The 19,043-nt window shown below is 57.4% G+C and overlaps 1 protein-coding gene across 2 annotated transcripts in view; it reads right to left on the bottom strand.

Moving 5' to 3' along the window:
• KDM4B (lysine demethylase 4B) overlaps window positions 1-19,043 on the bottom strand; it is a 131,125-nt gene that overhangs the window by 13,874 nt on the left and 98,208 nt on the right. The window contains exons 11-15 of one of the 2 annotated variants that reach the window (XM_037165379.2): window positions 12,259-12,360; window positions 11,696-11,892; window positions 3,830-4,272; window positions 3,503-3,623; window positions 2,022-2,200 (exon numbers count right to left, since the gene is read on the bottom strand). In XM_037165379.2, coding sequence (XP_037021274.2) covers window positions 2,022-2,200; window positions 3,503-3,623; window positions 3,830-4,272; window positions 11,696-11,892; window positions 12,259-12,360 — 1,042 coding nt within the window. The remainder of the gene's footprint in view (window positions 1-2,021; window positions 2,201-3,502; window positions 3,624-3,829; window positions 4,273-11,695; window positions 11,893-12,258; window positions 12,361-19,043) is intronic. The other variant, XM_053658288.1, reaches the window with a different exon arrangement.

The following is a 19,043-nucleotide window of genomic DNA, read 5'->3' as shown; positions in this document are numbered from 1 at the left end:
GTCCCTGGATCTCTGTTCTGCACCCTGCTTGCCCACGGACCAGCAGCCCCAGCCCGCTGTCCTGCTGTCTGTCTTTGTGATCCTGACCAGCGCCTGAAGGCGTGTTCTCTGTGCATGTGTGTGGGCACTCCCCCAACTCCAATATGTGCCCCACGATGACTATTCCCCAGTCTCCAACAGGTTCCCCAGATCCCACCCCACAGAGAGGATGTGGAGATCACTCTGACCACACCACCAGGATCCAGCACCCCAGGCCTGCCACAGGGGGGGCAGGGCTCCCTGACGCCCTCCAAGGTGTGACAGAAGGGTTTGCCTTTACTCCTTGACCCAGGAAGAAAGACTCCACTGGGGAACAATGCCAGGTGTTGGGGAGATGATGACACTTCAGATTAGGGGACCGGCTTTGAAATCAGAGCCTCACATCAGGCTCCCCCCACCCCTCTAAGTTGCCTCCATTAGTCAGGAATGACTTTCATTTCCAAACAGGCAGAATATCCAGCCACAGCCCAGCTTACAGCGAGGGCCAGTAAGACCTGGTCCCGGGTTTGAGGACTCCAGGTTTCGCAAGCAGTTGGGCCACAAAGCCCACTGGTGTGGTGGGCTGATCAAAGTCAGGATTCTTTGCTAACAGCTGGAATTAAGAAGATCCACACGTAAAGTTGCAGGTGCCAGCACTCTGACTCCTGGCAGCCTCCCCAGAAGCACTAAGGGGGGACATGCCCAGAGAGGACGTCTGGATGTTACTCATTCCCTCCCCCGGACGCTGCATCTGCTAACGGACAGTGGGTCCAGGGAGCTCTGGAGACGGGCACCGCTGAAGGCATGGGGCACAGATCTCGGGGCAGCTGAGCTAGTAGGTAGAAATGTGCACTAGGCTGGGGGGTGGAGAAGCAAAAAAGCAAGCAAGACCTGGCTGTATCCTCCTGGGATTCACTATCCAGAGGTAAAAACAGAGGCAGGAGCAAAAGCAGAGGAAGGCCAGGGGAACGCAGGGTGGGACATCCCAGAGCCAGCCTGCAGATGGCAGGTCTGGCAAGGCTTCCCAGAAGAGGTAGCGGATAAGTGAACTCAAAGAATGAACAAAAATCTGCCGGGCAAGGCACGGGGTTGGGTGGGTGGAAGACCCTGGGGGCATCACAGGACCTACTGCTGCTGTGTGGGCTGGGGAGCGCAGGGGCAGATGTCACAGTGGAGGAAGGCCATGGGGGCGTGTGGCCAGGCCAAAGGCCATGGTGAGCCTGGTGGAGTCTCCAGCCAGGGAGTGTATGGGCAGCAGCCTCCCAAACACCTGGTCTGGCCATGGTGATACACTATCAGGAAGAATGGGGCCTGCGGTGGGGACAGGGGATGAAATAAGAGGTTAGGAGGGAAACTGGGCAGGCTGATGGAACAGGACAAAGTGCAGGGGAAGGCCAAGTTCCCCAACTCGGGAAACACGGGACAGAGGCAGGTGGTCTGGAAAGTGTGCAGGACGCGGTGCCTGGCTCGGTGGAGACGGAGCAGGTCTTCGTACCACTGGTGTCCCAGCCGGGCCACATGGGGGTCTTCGCCCTGGCTCCTACCCGTCTCTGGGGATCAGCTGGTCACCACACCTCTGCCTGCCAGCTCCCAGGCAGCACCGATGCCAGGCCACGTTGAGGAAATTTCTAGGACAGCGGCTGTGACAGATGCATGCCGTACCTCCAACCCCTCCGTCCAAGGCCCTGTTTTTATGCCCACTGACAAGTACCTACACGTAAAACTCAGAAACTGGCCTCTTTCTCTGTGGCCCTCACCAGTGGGGCTTCAGCACACCCTGCACTGCTAAGGGCTTCTGCCCGCTGTGCTGTGACTGTCCCACCCCAACCTGTCCCATTCCAGTCCTCTGGGCTCTCACTGACCCACTGTGGCTCCTACAGCAAGTGGGCTCTCTTCCCCATCGCCTGCCCCAGAGTCCCTTTCAGCTCAAGCCAATGCTGGCACGTACGAGAGCAGACAGATGCTGCTGGGCACTGTGGGGCCCCGTGAGGCCACCCACTCACCTGGCTGTAGGGGTAGAAGAGGGTGCAGATGGCGCAGTAGGGCTCAGTCAGGGCAGCCACCGCGTTGAACTTCCTCTCGGCCTGGAAGCTGGCCGCCTTGTTCTTCCACTGCAGGGACAGCAGGGACCTCAAGGCCTCAGGGTCACTCATGTCCTCCTCCCCGGAGAAAGGGAAGGCTTCTAGAGTAAGTAGGGAGAAGGGAGGCGGAAGGTTAAACCATGCCGAGGGTCCATCCCCTGCCTCAAAGGACGGGCGTTTTACTACCACGTGCATTCATGGTGACAGGTCCCTGCATACATGGCCCCTGAGTCTCTACATGGAGGCCACAAAACCACCCAGGCTGGGGGTGGGAAGCTGGTCCTGTCTTGGGGTGGGAAACAGGCCGGGTCAGACCCTGGCAGGTCAGGTGCAGCCTCCTGAGCTCAAAGGGACCAAGAGAGGAGTGTGGCTGGGAGTCAGGGAGGGGGTGGTGTCAACAGGAAGTCCTGTTAAGGTAAGATGGAGGCCTAACAGGCGTCTCTTCTGCCCACGCCCGTCATCCCCTGGGGCCTCCATTACCAGCCCTCCCCTCAAGGTCCCACTGCTGTGATTCCTGAGCTCTCTCCTTCAGTTCTCCCCTGGGAGGCTACCCCAGAACCCGGTGCTCAGTCCCAAGGCCCCAGCCTTCACAGTGGCTGGGCCAGCACAGCTGACACATTGCCCTCCTGACTGTAAGGCTGGGGCCGCCTGGAGGGACTCTGGGTGCCTTTCATCTCCCTCGAGATCCCTTCTATTCCTGGGAGCTGGACCCTGTGATCCATGGAGCTTCTAGAACCCTCCCCACACTAGCCCTGAAGTTAGACTCAGAATAAAAAAAGCCATCTGGATGGCTTTCAAATTCCACGTGCATCTCAAGCAGAAGGCTAAAGCAGAAGATGAAAAACCAGCTTCCCAGGGTTTCTGCTCCTGAGATAGCAGCTCTGACTTTCGGCCGAGTGTTAAACACACGCTGCTTGTCTCCTAGCCCCCACCCTTCCGGCTCCAGCTCCCACAGCCCATTCATTGTTCCAACCTCTCCAAGGTCCGAGGCTGGGTTCAGCAGCAGGAAGAATCACTTCTGCTGAGACTGGCGGCTCCCCAGCCCTGTGTCACCCGCTGGTGGCCAGCCATAGGTCGGAGCCTTGGGTGTCTCAAATAAGAGCTGCCTGCCTGGGGACAGCGACGCAGGGTTTCCTCTAGTCACATGAGCAAAAACAAGGGCTGCCTCTGTCCCTGCAGGGAGGTCCTGCAGGCTGTGTGCATGGGACTAGGTCTGAGGGCCAGGAAGTCTGGTGACAGAGGCTAAGGGCCTGGCTTAAGGAGGTGACAGTGGCGGGGGGGGGGGGCGACAGGTGGCAGAGGGGTAGGTGCCCCTGTGGGGCAGGTGGCAGAGGGGTAGGTGCCAGGTGAGAGCAGGAGCTGTTCACAGCCTGGGGCCCTAGTAGGTAAGAATCCTCCCTCACCCTCATCACTGGATGCCTCCTGCTTGACCACTGACAGAGGGGACCGGGTTGGTGGCTTGCCCAGAGGGTGGCGCCGGCTCTTCTTGATCTCCATCTTTAACTTAGAAAATGTTGATGGTGCCTGAAACACAGAACAGGAGGCGTCTTTGAGTCACAGCTTGGGGACCGGAGCAGACTTTGGCTCGGCAGTGCCCCAGTTTCCCCAGTAGGGGGTGAGAGACCCCAGGGAGAGGCAGGAGGAGCCACAGGGGCCATTTCCCACGCTCTGTGGCCAGTGCACAGGGACAGGCAGAACCCCCAGCCCAGAGACCCTTGAGGGCATCCCACCTGCACTTCGCTGGCTCCGCTCTCCTCCTCAGGCCCCGTCAGCTCCATGGGGGCCATCTGCTCCTTCCAGGTGGGGCCCTTCTGGGCAAAGTGCTCAGAGGCCTGCTGGCAGGACACGCGACCTTTGTCACACGTGGCTGGGCTGGCCCACGGCACCACATACAACATGGGGATGATGGGGCGTGGCTTCAGCTCCAGGTCCTCGCCAGGTGCCTCGGGGGGCACGACATTGAGGGGAGGTGGCAGGGGGTTCTCTTCAGTGGCTTCAGGGCCAGGGCTCAGCACTGGGGGCTCCAACGGGGGTGGCAGCACCTCCTCAGTGGGGAACTGGGTGGGCAATGGCGGTGGCAGCTGGGGCAAGAGTGGGTGGTGAGGGTGTACGGGGCTCTTCTTCTTCCGGTCGCTCTTGGCCTTGGCTGGCCGCAGCTTGCCCTTCCTGTCCTCTGTAGGAGAGAGGAAAGACCCATCATAGTTGAGGCCAGAGGCCATGTACCCTCTTGCAAGCCAGCTGGCCCAGGTGGGAGCTGTCTGGAGGTGGGAGAAGCCCCCTCTGGCCTTCCCCAAAAGAACAGAGACTTTGGTTAAGTTCAAATAACTGCCAGGTCACACTGGCAGCTGCACCCAAACCTTGGGGGAACCCCGCCCTCTGGGTTCTGCAGGTGCACAAAGAACCTTCTGAAATTAGCGTGAGGCGGAAGAAAGAGATGTGTCTTTCCTAAGGGGAGGGAAGAGGCAGGATTTGCTTTCAGATATCTGAGTTTTGTATATTTCTACAGTGAAGACACACAACTTGTGGAGTTTTTCAAAGCAAAGACTCAGAAGGCAAACCATAAACAAGTGGCCACTTGCGTGGGACACAAGAGCCAGATGAGCCTGCAGGGCCGAGAACACCCTCCCACCCCAAGGGCCAGTGCTGGGGGGTTTCCAGAAAGGTGACAGGGTGGGGCAGGAAGCAGTCGAGGTGTCTTCAGTGCTATTTAACGAGGGGCCAGGATGGGTGTGTGGTCGGCAGAATCGTGGCTCCAGAGACATCCACATCCTGGCTCTGGGACCCGTGAATGTGGAACCTGACATGGCAGCGTGACTTTGCATATGGCACTGAGTTAATGGAGACCGTCTGGGTGGACCCAGCGCACTAGTGGAGTTCCTTAAAGGTGGAGGACCTTTCCCAGCTGTGGCCAGCGGGAGCCACGACTACGGGAGACAGCTCAGAGAGATGCTGATGATGGAGGGAGGAGCCACGAGCCCAGGATGCGGTGCCTGGAGAAGCTAGGAAAGGCTGGAATCGATTCTCCCCTGAAGTCGCAGACAGGAACCTGCCCTGCCGCATGTGGGCTTAGCCCCACAAGACCTACATGAGGCTTCTGACCTCCAAAACTTTCGGCAAATAAATGTGCATGGTCACTGTCATGGCACCCCAGGGGACTCTGCTGGTGATGACATTCATGAAGCCTGCTGTGCTCAGGGTGAGGAACACATGGCATAAGAGACTCTGTTCTCAAAGACAACAGGACTGGAAGTGGCCTACCAGGGCCCGGAGCCGGGAGCACAGCAGGAAACCCCCAGCACTGGTCCTTGCCTGCCCCGTCTGGGGAAGGGGCACCAAGCTCACCTGTGTGCCCCAGTTCCCAGGGATTCAGGATATCACATAAGGAGGGGCACTGGCTGGAAACTAGGGGACCAACTATTCCGGTTGCCTGAGACCGCACTGGGTTCCTGGACAACCCGCGACGAGTGGTTGTGCTGCAGGCCTCAGGTGGGTTAGGGGAGCCTGTGTCTAACAGTCTCATGTTGGGAAAGTTAGTACAAATGGAGGTCAAGGACCCGCTCCTCTCCGTGTGAAACTGGTGACAACGGGAAGCGTAATGAGCTCTGGTTTGCAGCACGGCACCCACGTTTTTACCTCTCGCTATAAAAACCCAGCGGATTGAGCACAGGACTGCGAACCAGAGGTTCGCGGTTCAATTCCCAGTCAGGGCACATGCCTGGGTTGCAGGCCAGTTCCCTGCAGGCCAGTTCCCGGCAGGGGATGCACTAGAGGCAACCATACATTGATGTTTCTCTCCCTCTCTCCTTCCCCTCTAAAGATAAATAAATAAAATCTTTAAAAAAAAAAAAAAAACCCAACCATGTGTCGCCGCTGTTCTTCACCCAAAGATGACGGATGGAACAAGTGCTGATGACCTTACCTTGCAGAAAGCTAGTCACTTAACCCCTGATCTGCACTGACCTCCAGAAGGGATTGAGCAAGGAACCTGCCTATGGGAGGGGCGGAATCACTCCCCTCACCCGTAACGAGGGTGCTCCCAAGGCTCTGAGCCAGGCCTCAGGGACCCGTGTGGAGGTGCCCCAGTCCCCTCCCCTCCCTGCTCCTGCCTTTCCCTCTCTGCAGCTGCAGCCCTGCACTGGCTGCTGGGATAGCCCGTGGGGTGCTTGGCAAGGACTAGTGTTTTTCAAGAGAGGCTCCGTCAGCCAGAGGGCAATGGGAACTCCCCCTCCCTGGCCCAGCCCTCAGATCCTGAGCCTCCTGGAGGCACCAAGGGTTCTTCCCTGGCTGCTGCCCCACCTAGGGGAGCCTTAACCACTCCCCACGCTCCCCTCCCGCCCGCCCGCCCCTCATGAGTCTGGCAAGTTCTCCGGCCAAGGAAAGGAAACAGGAAAGGAAACGATAGATGCTCCCTCCCCTCCAGCTGTGGAATCTGGACGGCCCCTCCCCCTCCGGCTGCATGGCGATGGAGAGCCAGGAAGCATAACTCAGTGATGCCTGCTCACAGCCTCACGGCCCCAGGAAGTGACTGGGAGGTGACTAAGGGCCTGGGAGGTCAGTGCCCAGGGCAGTGCAGGGGCTAATTTACAGGAGCAGCCCACAGGCTGGTCCCAGAGACACCGCCCTATTTACGTAAAAGGCACTTTCGGATAAACACCGTGTTCCCTAAGGAAATTCAGTATTCCTCCCTCCCTCCCTCACAGCGCAACTACTGGAATCGCACTGTGTCTACCATCCTGCAGACGGCGGGTCCAATTTACTCTCTGCACTGGAGACTGACGTCAAAGAGGGACAAGTCCCAGCCTTTTCTTCACATCTCTTGGGCTTGGGGAAGCCAAGGGGCAAAAACACCTGGAGGGACCTGCAGGGGACAAACCCAAGTCCAGGAGGGACACGTGAAGCCATGGGACCCCCCCCCCATGACCCTAGGAGCTCCCAGCTGGAGGCCACACTGTCAGACCTCAGCCGGCCCCATCTGCCAGAGTTCGAAGCAGCCTCCAAATGGAGCAGGGATGTCGCATGGAGAAAGGGTTTAGGATCAAGGAAAGAAGACAAAGAGAGAGCCCTCGCCCGGTGGCTCAGTTGGTTGGAGCATCATCCTGTACACCCAAATGTTGTGGGTTCAATCCCTGGTCAGGGCTTGTACAGCAGGCAACTGATCAATGTTTCTCTCTCATATTAGTGTTTCTCTCTCTCCTCCCCCACCTCTATCTCTGAAATCAATAAATAGATCCTTGGGTGAGGATTTTTTAACAAAGGGGGCTTAGGGTCTCAGCCAGTCCCTCCTGAACATGTGCAGCCTCCCACCCCCCAGGTTTGAGACAAAGGCAGGCAGAATTCGGGGCCTCTCCCCAGCACCAGCCAGCCCAGGCCCTTCGAGGACCGCCTTTAGGAGTGGGGAGGGTGTCACAGCCAAGAAGGCCCCACCACTGGACTCCACTGGCCTGCCTGCTTCTCTGAGGCCCCCACAGTTCCTCCACGGTACCAAAGCTCACCTGGGGGTGCAGCGAGAGCACCTGGTTTTCTGGAATCTCAAGCTCAACCTCTGCTGCACGCTGCCCACAGGAGGGGGCGGTGGCCTCATGACTGCAATCTGGTTCAGGGACAGGACACCCCTACGCCTCCACCCCCTGTGCAGCCTGGGCGAGCTGGTCTTGGTCCCCATGGTACAGGTCACTCCTGCCAATTCTATGACCCTGGTGTGCAGAGCCCGAGGCAGGGCGTGCCCTGGCAAGACGTGAGGCCTGGCTGAACTGTGCTGGGGGGTGTCCTGTACGGCAGGATGTGTCTCTGAGTGAAACCTGTAGTCCCCTCATAGAAGCCTAGCCCTGCAACACACAGCAGCCTGTCCTGTCCTGTCCTGTCCTAAAGCCAATGGCAAGCTGTCAGGCCACTCCTGAAACCTGGTGCTCCGTGACCAGCAACTGCAGCTACTGCTCACACTCCTAGGTGCTCCCGTCTCCTCAAGGCCCTGGGAGGTATTGGGATGGGTCTCCTCTGGCTGCATGCTCTGCCTGGGAGCAGTAAGGTACCATGGTGGGACCAGCCTCCTGCGTCCTGGCACTGCCCTGCTGCCCCCACCGCTCAAGCTGTAAGAAAGGACGGTGGCTGTGCCGAGCCACAGGTAGGGCGAGAGCCCTGTGAGATGGCCACTACCAGGTGGGTAGAAGGAGCCCCTGCCGTCCCAGCAAACCAGAACTGACACGGCCACTTTCCCACCCGCCCCCCGCCCCACCCCCAGTCAGGGCAGGGCACAGCAGGTAAGCGGTAGACGGAGACGTGGGGCTATCCCAGGGCAGCAGGTCTTCCCAGACCACCCGGCAGTGGGTGTGGACAGGGGGTGCGGAGTGGGCCCAGCAGCAGCCAGCAGGGAAGCAACCTCCAGAGGCCTAGAGCACCCTCTGCCAGCCCAGGGCCCCTCCCATCCCCCCAGGCCTCCTCTGGCCCACCCCACCCCCAGGACTGCGACACTGTTAGCATTCAGCATGTGAGTGACGGTAAACGCTAGCTATTGCTCACACCTGACGTGATCCTCAGCACTTACCACTTTTAGGGACATTAAGCTGGTGTTAAGGAAATCTGGAAACCACTTTAAAATCTCCCACTCATTCCCCGACATGTGTTTCTGTCACCCTGACTGCAAATACTTATTCAGTGTGTTCAGATCTGTCTTCCCACCAAGGGCTCGAGAGATGGCTCCCAGGATGCTCCTGACCACAGCAAGGGCTCTCTAGCGGTGGCAGCTACGTCCAGCGCCCCAAAGGGACGGCGTCCTTTCTAGAGGAAGAGCCCCCACAACCCAGTTCCTCCTTCTTGGGAACAGGACTCTGTCATGGGATAGGGAGGGGGTGCCTGGAGCTGAGGAGCACTGCCACCCTGAGCAGGGACGCCACCCCGGAAACAACCCCATCCTTCCTGGGGTCCAGGTGCCTCTGGGAGCTCATGGAAGCCACAGCCCTGGAGGACGGCGCTGAGGCCCCACCACACGACACTGTACATGACACCAAGACCGTCACTGGAATACAGACCCTGAAGCTCTCTGGGAAAATCCCCAGGGGTCCTGGGACAAGGCTGTTTACAGGGAATGGGAGTGAGTACAGATGCCAGACAACTGGTGAGGAGAGCACGTGTCCCTTCTGCATAGCTTGCGGTTTGTCTACACGGTTTACTCTCAAGGGATAAGGTACATCCTGCTCAGGCAGCGAGCACCCCCATGAGGCCCTCAGTCCAGGGCCCCACCTTGGAGAGCTCATTGTTAACCATGACAACCCAAGCTCAAACACCGAACTACCTTACAGAATACGCACATTTGGTAACATTTTTCTACTTCCTGGAGCACACACAACACCAGAGCAGGGCCTGAAGGACTGCAGCGCGTGTGCCCTGCTCAGCTCAGCACCTGCCACTCGTATGAATGCAAAGAGGGTACCCGCAAGCCGAAGACAGAGGCCTCGGAAGGAACCAGCTCTGCCAGCACCTTGATTGAGCTTTCAGCCTCCAGACCAGCGAGAGGAAAGCTGGCTTCAGAGCCCCCGTAGCCTCCTTCTAGGGCGCTTTATGAGGCAGCCCAAGGAGACGTGAACACACCCTTCACAATCTGCCACCGGCTCGAGGAGTTTTCTGACTGTATGTAAATGGGACATTGAATGTACATGCCCCTTGAGCACAGAATGGTGGCCCTCACTTCTCCCACCTGCCATGGAGTGTGTCCTCACTCTTGTCCTGTGAACTGATGGCCAGGCTCCAGACTTGCCCCCCTGCCCCCAGCCTGCACTTCTGCTGGCTCTCTCCATCCATCCACACTTAGACCAACTCTCCCGCACCCTGCTGGGACCCAGAAAGGAGCTGGAGAGATACCAGCTAATATGGGGGAACTGCACCTTCATGTGGGGTGTTCTCCCAATACACGTGGCTTCACTTATTTAGCAGTTCTTCCTTGTTTTTCAAAAACATCTCTAATTTTCTCCACAAAGGTCCTTAACTTTTTGTCAGCTTTGCTCCAAGGCGCTTACTCTCCGGGTGCTTTTACCACACAAGCAGCATCCTGATGGTGATGCCGCCTGCGGATGGCTGGCCTACAGGGGTAAGCCCTGGCTTCTGTGCAGGGGGCAGGGGCTCCCACAGCACCTCCACTGGATCTCTGAGTGACTTGACGGCTCAGTCCCCGGACCCCTTCCTATGCAGGGGACCACACCTATGCCCCAATACTGTTGGCGCACGCCTCCTCTCCGACCAGGCAACTTCTCTATGTTGCCATCTGGGCCTCCTGGGCACTCCGGGCAGGGCACGCCGAGCAGACAGTGGCATGGCAGCCCAGTAGGCAGGCGTGTGTTGGACCATCTGGGAATGTGCTAGCACACAATTCACCCAGAAACTCTCTGGTCTCCCCCCATTGTGAGTGCCTGAGGGTCCCCCTCAGGGATACTCACCCTGCCAAGCCAGGGGACAGTCACTCCCTAACTGGGAACCTCAGTATCAGCCTGTGGGTACAATGGAGTACATGTGCCCGCCTTGGACTGTGACCCACGGGCAGTCCCCTCGATGTTGCACCCTGATGAGTGTACAACCCGACACAGGCAGGGCCATGCTGGCTCCCGTGTTCCAAGCCACGGCCACGAAGAGGGAAACGGAGGGTCTCAGCAGAACCCCCAGGCGAGCTTGGGCCTGTGACCGGGTCGGAGGTACCACTGCTAGGCGACCTGCCACCCCTGCCCCCACCGCTGCCCGGCGCCTGGAAAGGGCCAGAGAGGAGAAGGTCCCGACGCTATCCTGGGGGGCAGTGGCTATGTGCAAACGTGGGAGCAGCTGAAGCGACAAATTAGAAAACTGAAACCAGCCATCGAAAAGGAAACACTGTGAAACACGGGAGTGAGAACCTTTAAAGGGCCCACGTATTAACATTCCATGGCTGAAAGCGCCCTGCGCTGCGTGAAGGGCGTGTTCCCGAGACACCCCACCCCAACCCCAGTGCAGGCTTGCCAGCTGGCCACAAATAGCAGGCCGCCCTCCTTCGCCATGAGGCAGGTCACACCTCTGCCGTGGCTGAATATCTGTGTCCTCACAGATGCAAGCGCTGAAACCCACCCCCAATGTGATGGCCTTAGGAGGTGGGGCCTGTGGGAGGTGATCAGGGTGGGACCCTCATTAACTGGACTGACGCCCTGACAACGGAAGCCAGAGCTAACTGGCTCCTCCCAGCGTGGCGACAGCAAGGAGGCAGCGGTCTGCAACCTGGAAGAGGGCCGGAGCCTGGCCACGCTGGCACCCCGACCTCATCCCCAGTCTACAGAACCACGGGAAACAACTGGCTATTGTCTTTAGGCCGTCCAGCCTGAGGCGTCCTGTGGTAACAGCCCATAGGGACTGAGACCGCCTCTCTTCAGTTTCTGGGAGAAGAGGGACTTGTCTCGGCACCCCCTAGAATGTACATTTTTATGAAATGCCTCACCTAGACAGGAAAGCTCATGAACTGGATTCTTAAGGAGCAGAGACTCTGTGGCCATGGTGAACGCTGGCTCTTTACGCCGGCTGGGGGTCAGGAGTCAGGAAGGAGTGGGCGTGGGCACCAGGCCAGGCCTGCCCACCGGGCTACAACTAACCTTCAGCGCCCTCCGTCTCTCGGCCCTGCAGCAGCTGGGGATCCTCCTCCTCGTCCTCGGGGTCAGCCTCCTGTGCGCCCTCCTCCTTCACACTACCACCGGTCTCCTCTGGGAGGGCCACCCCGGCCACCCCCTCTCCTGGCAACTTGGGGTCTTCCGGCTTGGGCTTCTTGGGCTGACTACGCTTCCGGTGAGACCTGGAAAGGTAGAGTCATCAGACAGGAGGCGAACGAAACAGCAGAGGGGAGAAGCCCCTGGTCTGTGCTCATCCAAATGGAACCCCCACAACCAGTATCGGGGGACAGAGAGCCCAAAGGAGGTGGCTCCATGGGGCAGGGGAGGTGGAGAGAGGCCTGGACAGGGAGGGCAACAGGGATTGTAACAGGGATGGTGGGGGTCATGTCAAGCGGGTGCTGAAGACAGCGGGAGATGGGATGGCTGGACAAACTCCGGGCTCCAGGAGCCCCCAGGTGGAGGGGTGGGAGGGCAGGGAGTGTGAACACAGTGGAACGACAGCTGGTAGAAAATGCCCAGACGACAAATGAAACAAAAGGTGCACTTACGACAGCCCCGGCTTTTTGCTCTGCTCTTTCTTCCTCTCTAGATTTGGTTTCCTCTCCTCCTCAGTCTTTTTCCAGTGTCTGCTTTCTTTCAGACTAATTTGTCTAGAATGTAAATGTCAGGGAGTTTTTCTCTAGGACTGGTGTAAACTCCCCAAGATGCCTCATCTAAGGCCCTCCACTGGGGCACCTGCTTCCCGTCGGGCTACCCCCGCTCCACGTGCCTCTCCACACTCAGGAGCTCCACGCCAGGGGGTGTCACATCTCCACGTCTAGCCTAGGTTCAGGGTGTGACAGTCCTTGGGACGGCAGGGACAAACCTCAGCCCCCAGTGAGAAGTCAAGCTGAGGCTTAGCTAATGGCTTTTTAGTGAAAACAAGGGAGAACTGCGGTTAAAAAGGAAGGAAAGAAAGCAACGAAGGGGTGGGCCTGCAGATCAGTGGCCAAGGCACTCCTGCAGAGGCTCTGGGAAGTGGAGTCCCGGAGCCTTCCAGGGAGGAGACAGAGCGGCTTTCAGACTGGCAGCAGGTGTGTGGTGCCCTAGGACCTCAGGCAGGGTACTCATGCCCTCCAGGGAATGGGCGGGGGTGGCTCCCACATGGCTGTGGGCCTCATAACCAGCCCCCACTAACCACCCTTTTGTCTTTCCCAGTCAGCAGCCTGAGAATGTTGGTGTTTCCCAGAGAGGTGCTGGCTGTGGCTTCCCTCCATCTATGAGTTCTCCATGTGGCCCAGGGGGGTGAGACCGGGACTTGAAGACCCTGTGGCAGCCACGCCTTCAAGGACCAACATTCACCAAGAAGCAGCAGGGCTATCTGAGAAGGGCAGGGTGGGGGCCCAGGGAGGCTCTGAGGGGCCTGCAGCAGCAGGGCCTGAGAACTTCCTTGCTGCCTCCCCCGCCTGCCCCTGCTCTCCATGCTGGCTTCTGGGGCACCCCTGGTCACTGTCCCCTAACACTAACCTCTGCTGGCTGTGCTCGTGGCTTGGCTGCCTAACTTGAGGGCCCTGGCCCTGCTGCTTCATCTCCTCTGAGCCCAGTGGGCACATGACAATGTACCCACTTGATGTTTGCGGCATGAACCACCCCATGATCAAAGGCGAAAAGCAGGGAGCATTCGGCGGCAGGGGCAGTGGAAGGATCGAGCAACATGGGCAGAGGCATGGCATCACACACAGCATGGCGTGCAAGGGTCACTGCAAAGGAGGCGGTGGGGGGGAGGGGGAAGGGGACACGGGAACCAGAGATGCTCTCCACCACAGCAGAGCCACCAGCGAATCCACACGGGGTAAGTTTGGAAGATAGCTCCCACAGACGGGCAGAAAGCCCCAGGACCTGTCAGATGCAGCTGGCTTTTGTCACCAGCTGTCACCTGAGGACAGGTTTCTCTCCAAGTCTGGGAACACTGTGGCCCGTAGGGCTGCAGGGCTGGGCGCCCGGGCAAACCTCCACACTGGCCCCAGGCAGCGCCCAGTAGAGGGATGTCCTCTTATTGGTGACTCACCTGGCCTCAGCCTCCTGTGGCTGCCCAGTCCGTTGGTGTGCTCTCTCACCCTCCCCTTACCTGAATCCAGAGCCAGCCCTGGAAGCCACTTCTACCCCCTCCCAGGGCTGACCTGGGTCTCTCTACTGGGGCCCTATCTGCTCCAGGGAGCCCAGACCTTCCTGTCCCCCTACACTTCACTGGGCTCAGAGCTCTGGGGAGCCCCAACCCCAGAGCCACACCATCAGTACCACTCGGCCTCCCCAGTGCAGAGACCCCTAAATGGGTAGAACTAGGTGGACAGACTTAGGCAGAGGGCCACGCTCTCCCATAGGGTGAAAGCAAGTTGAAGGCCCACATGCAAAGACAGACCCATTTTGTGAATACATACATTGGGAGGTCAATGTGGGAAGAATCTGTGGTCAATGTGCCACAGGTAGGAGGGAGAGGCATCCACCAGGCACATCCTAACCTTTTTCTGGCCAGAATCGCATCCCCTGGCTGCTCCCCACACACCACACCTTCGTCTCTTCTAGCTGTTTCTTCTCTTGGTTTCTTCCATATGTCTCCCCAACACTGCTTCCTTTTTCGTTTTTTTTTTTGTTTGTTTGTTTGTTTGGCTTCCTTTGAGTTACCAAGCTGCAGACACTTGGGGTGTGGCCACGCTTCCTGCTCCCACACCCACCAGCTTTTCTGCCCAAATCTGCCACCATCTTCAGTTGTGGTGAAATTCCATGTTTACATTTTTCCGATGCTGTAAATATTGTTAATCCATTCTGCTTGCATTGCATTCTTCACTCTTCCTGGAGTTAGTAACTGACCCTCTCTTAGGTACTCAGCTTTCCTGGTTATCTCCAAGCTCAGATGTGGTCTTCTACGCAAGGTATCCCATACTCCTTGGCGGCATCCTTATCTTGAGAGTGCTTTGCAGTCTCCTTGGTTGCTTTTGGTTTCCCTGACCCTGTGTCTTTCCTGGCTGACGCCCTTGTTTATTAGCTAGAGCATACCCTCCAGCAGCTTCTTCAGGAAGGAGGGGAAACCTGGGATTGTGCTTGTCTAAAAATATCCTCATTCCTCTTGCACATTCAGTTAATAATTTGGGCTAAAAATTATTTCTCTTCTAATTTTTGTAGCACTATGACCACTAAGTCCAATGTCATTGGGATCCCTTCTTATTTATGCTGACATATTTGTTTATTCATTCCAGAAGCTCTAGAGACCTTCTGTTTAATCCAAGAGTGGTCATGTGCCAAGGTGCACATAATTTTCCTCCCCTGTGCCAAACTTTAATCTGACAATGGGGTTCCCAGGAAATGTTCTTTTTTTGCTTTTCCTGAAACTCCTAGTAGAGGCTTGAGTTTCTCAATTGAGCCTCCGACCTGTTTTCCAGGTTGACCTTGCCGTACTGCCCTCCAGAAGGTTTCCAAGATGTCTCCCAACCCACCTCTTGTTTCCTTTGCTCTCATTTTAAATGTTTAAGAGCCATCTCTTTCCTAAATGTTCCCTTTTATAGCAACAGGTGCGTCTATCATTAATGCACAGCCACCCCCTTCTGGGGAGAGTGTGTGAGTCTTCTCCTGCTCCCTGCCTCACCTCTCCCTGGGGAGAGCTTTCCTTCCCTGGTTGAGACACTCGCTAAGAGAGCCCTCGGAGATTTAGGAGCCCCTGGCTGAGCTGTGCAGGGGACTCAGAAAGTCAGTGGCTGCGCGTGTGTGAGCAGGGCCTGCTGAAGGGGATGGAGAGGACAGGAGCCCTGTCACTTCATGGGGGACCCCCAATATCAGAATCTATAGCTTTGCTCTGCTGAGCCACTCTGTGACCCAGAGAGGACCCTCACAGTTGCTGTACTCGGGCCTGGGGACACATGGGGCTGGCAGCCAGGCTTCCACAACCTCACTCTCAGGAAGGCCCCTCCCTCCCGCCCAGAACTGGCCAGGTTTGACCTCAGGAGGCAGCGGAGCCACTGTTCTCTGCTGAGAGATGGGGTGGGGTGGGGGGTACCCTGACCCCAGCAACTCCTTACACAGCTGCCTTCAGCTCCCCTGTCCTGGGAGGTGCCCACATCTCAGAACCCTGTGCCTTTCCAAAGTCCCTCAGCAAAACTAGCCACGCCTTGTCTGCCAACCCCTGGGCTGAGTTTCCTCTGTCCTGCCAAGTCAGGTATCACTCGCCCATCTTTTCCTTCTTTTCCACGTCTCCTGCTGCCACTCAGCTGTCATAGTCCCCTCTCCCATTCTTTGTCACTCATTTATAGTCATTTTGGTGGCATTTCAGGGGAGGAGGGAGATAAATGCACTTGTCAGGCTTAATTGGGCATCACTCAGTTATGTTTACACAAACCAAAAACTGGAACTGAGTCCAAACACCTGTACTAATATTTCCAGGACAGAAGCAGCTGTCCTTGGGCCCTGAAGGCAGAAGTGGCAGAGTGGGTCCCTGCCCCATGCAGTGGGCTCAGACTGGCTCTGGGCCTGGTCACCGAGGGGAGCACACAGTCCCTCCATACCCTATGGCAGGCTGTCAACTCTCACAGGACCACTTTTATCCAGGACTTCGGAGAATCTGGGGCATCCAAGGCTGCTGTGCCTGTGCAGCCCCTGGGTCAGGGTGCAGGGGCTGTGAGCTGTGTGCCCCAGGGCCCTTCTCCCATTCGCCCAGCCCCAGGACATGCGCTCCCTTTCCTCCCAGTACTCCTTGCCCCTACCAAGAAGTGGGCATGTGGCATTTAGAGGCTTCTGTCTTGGAAAAATTGCAGAGGGTGTTCTGGGGAAGAATAGTTTGGGAAACATTCAGTAAGTCTTTGGGGCAACAAGCTCCTTCAGGGCCTGGCAAGTCCCAGGGGTCACAGGGCTTGTCCCTGAGTGGTCAGAAGCTGTTTCCATGGGGAAGGTCTCAGGAGCACGGCAGGGCCAGGGTGGCCCTGGAGGGAGTAGGCTAGGAGGCACAATGGTGTTCAGCGCCGGGTCAGGAGGCATCGAAGCAGGCACTGGAGCTGCTCTTGTCTCCTTGTTTCCGTGGTGATCTGAGGATGGTGGTGAAAAGTGGTGCAGGTGGGCGTGCAGGGTCGGGGGGCTCTTGGCCACAGTCAGCTGATGACCTCCCCCATGGGTCACGGCCAGTGGAGCCAGCAGGGGCTGGGGTGGGATGGGGACCAGTGGGTGAGAGAGTGTGTCTCCTCTCTGTCCTCTCCACACTAGCATGGTGGTAGCTGCTCACACGGTCTGCAAGCGTGCTTGCCGCAGGCTGAACGCACATGGGTTGCCACATGTGCTCAGTGGACTGTGTTCTCAATATTCTCATTGGAAGTAACAAGGAGGCGAGAGGAAAAACAGTCTGCACATAGAGAAGGGCTGCAGAAAGGAAGGGGAGGGGGAGAGCCTGGCAGAGACAGGCCTGGGCAAGGCCCCTGACTCTGTGGTGGCCTGTGCCAGCAAAGCAGGGATCCTGCCTGCTGGTGAGGGATGAAGAGGCCACACAACAAGGAGCAGCTCTGTGCCCTATTTGTCATGGAGGAGGGTCGGTTATCCAATAGGATTTAAGCGTGGAAGATAGATCCACGAAAGGGTGATAAGAACCAAGAAGACCATTCTTCCTGGAGGGGCCAACGCCTGGCCTCTGCTCTGGATGACACGTGGGGCACAATGTGGGGAGCTGTCAAAAAGGCTGGACCCTCAGTGTGGGAGTGGGGTGGGACCTGGCTGAGATGGTCTCAGCAGGACCAGGGATAGATGAGCTGCAGGACCAAAGGACAAGGGGAGATTGAAGATGGACAGACAAGGGGCTGGGGGTGGGAGCAGCCTATGGGCATAGAGCCCACCACAATGCCATACCCTCTGTCTAGGGCAGGGTTCCCATCCAGGGACACTGGATGGTGCCGGGGACATCTGTGGCCATTAGGATGGGGGACCTCCTGGCATTGACTAGGAGGGGGCATGGATGCTGCTCAGCACCCCACAGTGCCCAGACGGCCCCCACAGAGAATGACCAGTCTGAGTATCCACATTGCAGAGGGGCAGGGGACAGTAGCGGGTGGGGAAAGACACGTAACCCTGGTCTAGAATCCACATTCACCCTCACCCCTATCTAGCCCAAGCCACCCTTCCCTCAAACTCTCTGAAGCTCAGGGGGGCACCCCCGTCAGTGGCGGCCAGGCACAGCTGGGCAGGGCCAGGAAGGAGGGGCAGGGGCAATTCCGAGTCACTGACGCTTAGGTGCAGGGACCCAGTCAGTCCCCCAACCAGCCCTTTCAGAGAGAGTCACCTCATGACTTAGAAAGGAAAGGGGATCTGTCTTATTTTACATACTGGAGGCCTCAAAGAAAATTATATCCTTGAGAACATGACTGGAGAGTCCCACTGTTGGAATATTACAGCTCCCCGGGTGGGAGGCAAAAGAGGCTGAGGTGAGAGAGGAGTGCTCCAGAAAGGAACAGAACACGACGGGCAGGCCAGGAGCCCACTGAGGGCTCCTGGGCTAGGGGAGCAGCAGGGGACAGCAGGCAGGAAGGGGGCCCACGAGGAAACTTCCTCTGCACACAGAAGGTTCTGTTCAAGGGGCCCCTGGCCCTCTAATTCCATCCATTTCTCAACTATGTGCCTATTTATTGGCAATCTGCTCTGTTGACCAATTAGACTGAGCCACAATCAATTAGCCAATATGCAAATGCTGCATCTGGCTCTGTTCAGCAAGCTTGCTCTTCTTGGAGGGATCAGGAAAAGCAACAAGAAGTTGCTGTTCATGAGAACACACAGGAAAGTAGGTATCGAAAGGACAGACAAAGGACATCAGAACAGAGAGACTCACCTCCGGTGGGCCATCAGAAACAGACATGCAAGTCATCTGGGCTGATGGCAAATTCTCAGTGAGAGAGGCCAGAGAATGAGGAAGGTGTGTGTGAAGCCAAGACTGCCCAAGATTCTGGATTCACGAACGAACATGGTGAAAACTAGAACAGCCCAGTCAGAGAAGAGGGTTCTGGACCAGGCATGACCACTTAGCCAGAATGATTTTTCCCAGGAAGAGTTCCAAGGGCATTTCTGCGGAGTGCGGGAGTGCAACCAACCGGGCACAGCCGAAGGAAGAAATTGGCCAAGCCTCCACCCCCTCAATGGCCAGGCCCTGGGGCCAGCTGTCCATCATCAAAGGGGACAAAAGAAGCCCACCTGAGGCCCAGATCCACTGCTGTCTGTTTTGGTGTGGCCCACAGCTAAGAAAGTTGTTTCTGCTTTTAAATAGTTCAAAAATAAAAAGAATAACACTTTGTGACACGTGAAAATGATAAAACGTCAATTTCAGTGTCCACAAAGT

This window comes from Artibeus jamaicensis, unplaced genomic scaffold, assembly GCF_021234435.1.
Source record: "Artibeus jamaicensis isolate MK-2021 breed Jamaican fruit bat unplaced genomic scaffold, CSHL_Jam_final scaffold_537, whole genome shotgun sequence".
Classification (NCBI taxonomy): domain Eukaryota; kingdom Metazoa; phylum Chordata; class Mammalia; order Chiroptera; family Phyllostomidae; genus Artibeus; species Artibeus jamaicensis.
Note: the sequence above shows the minus strand (reverse complement) of the source record. Positions and strands in the feature narration are given on the sequence as shown.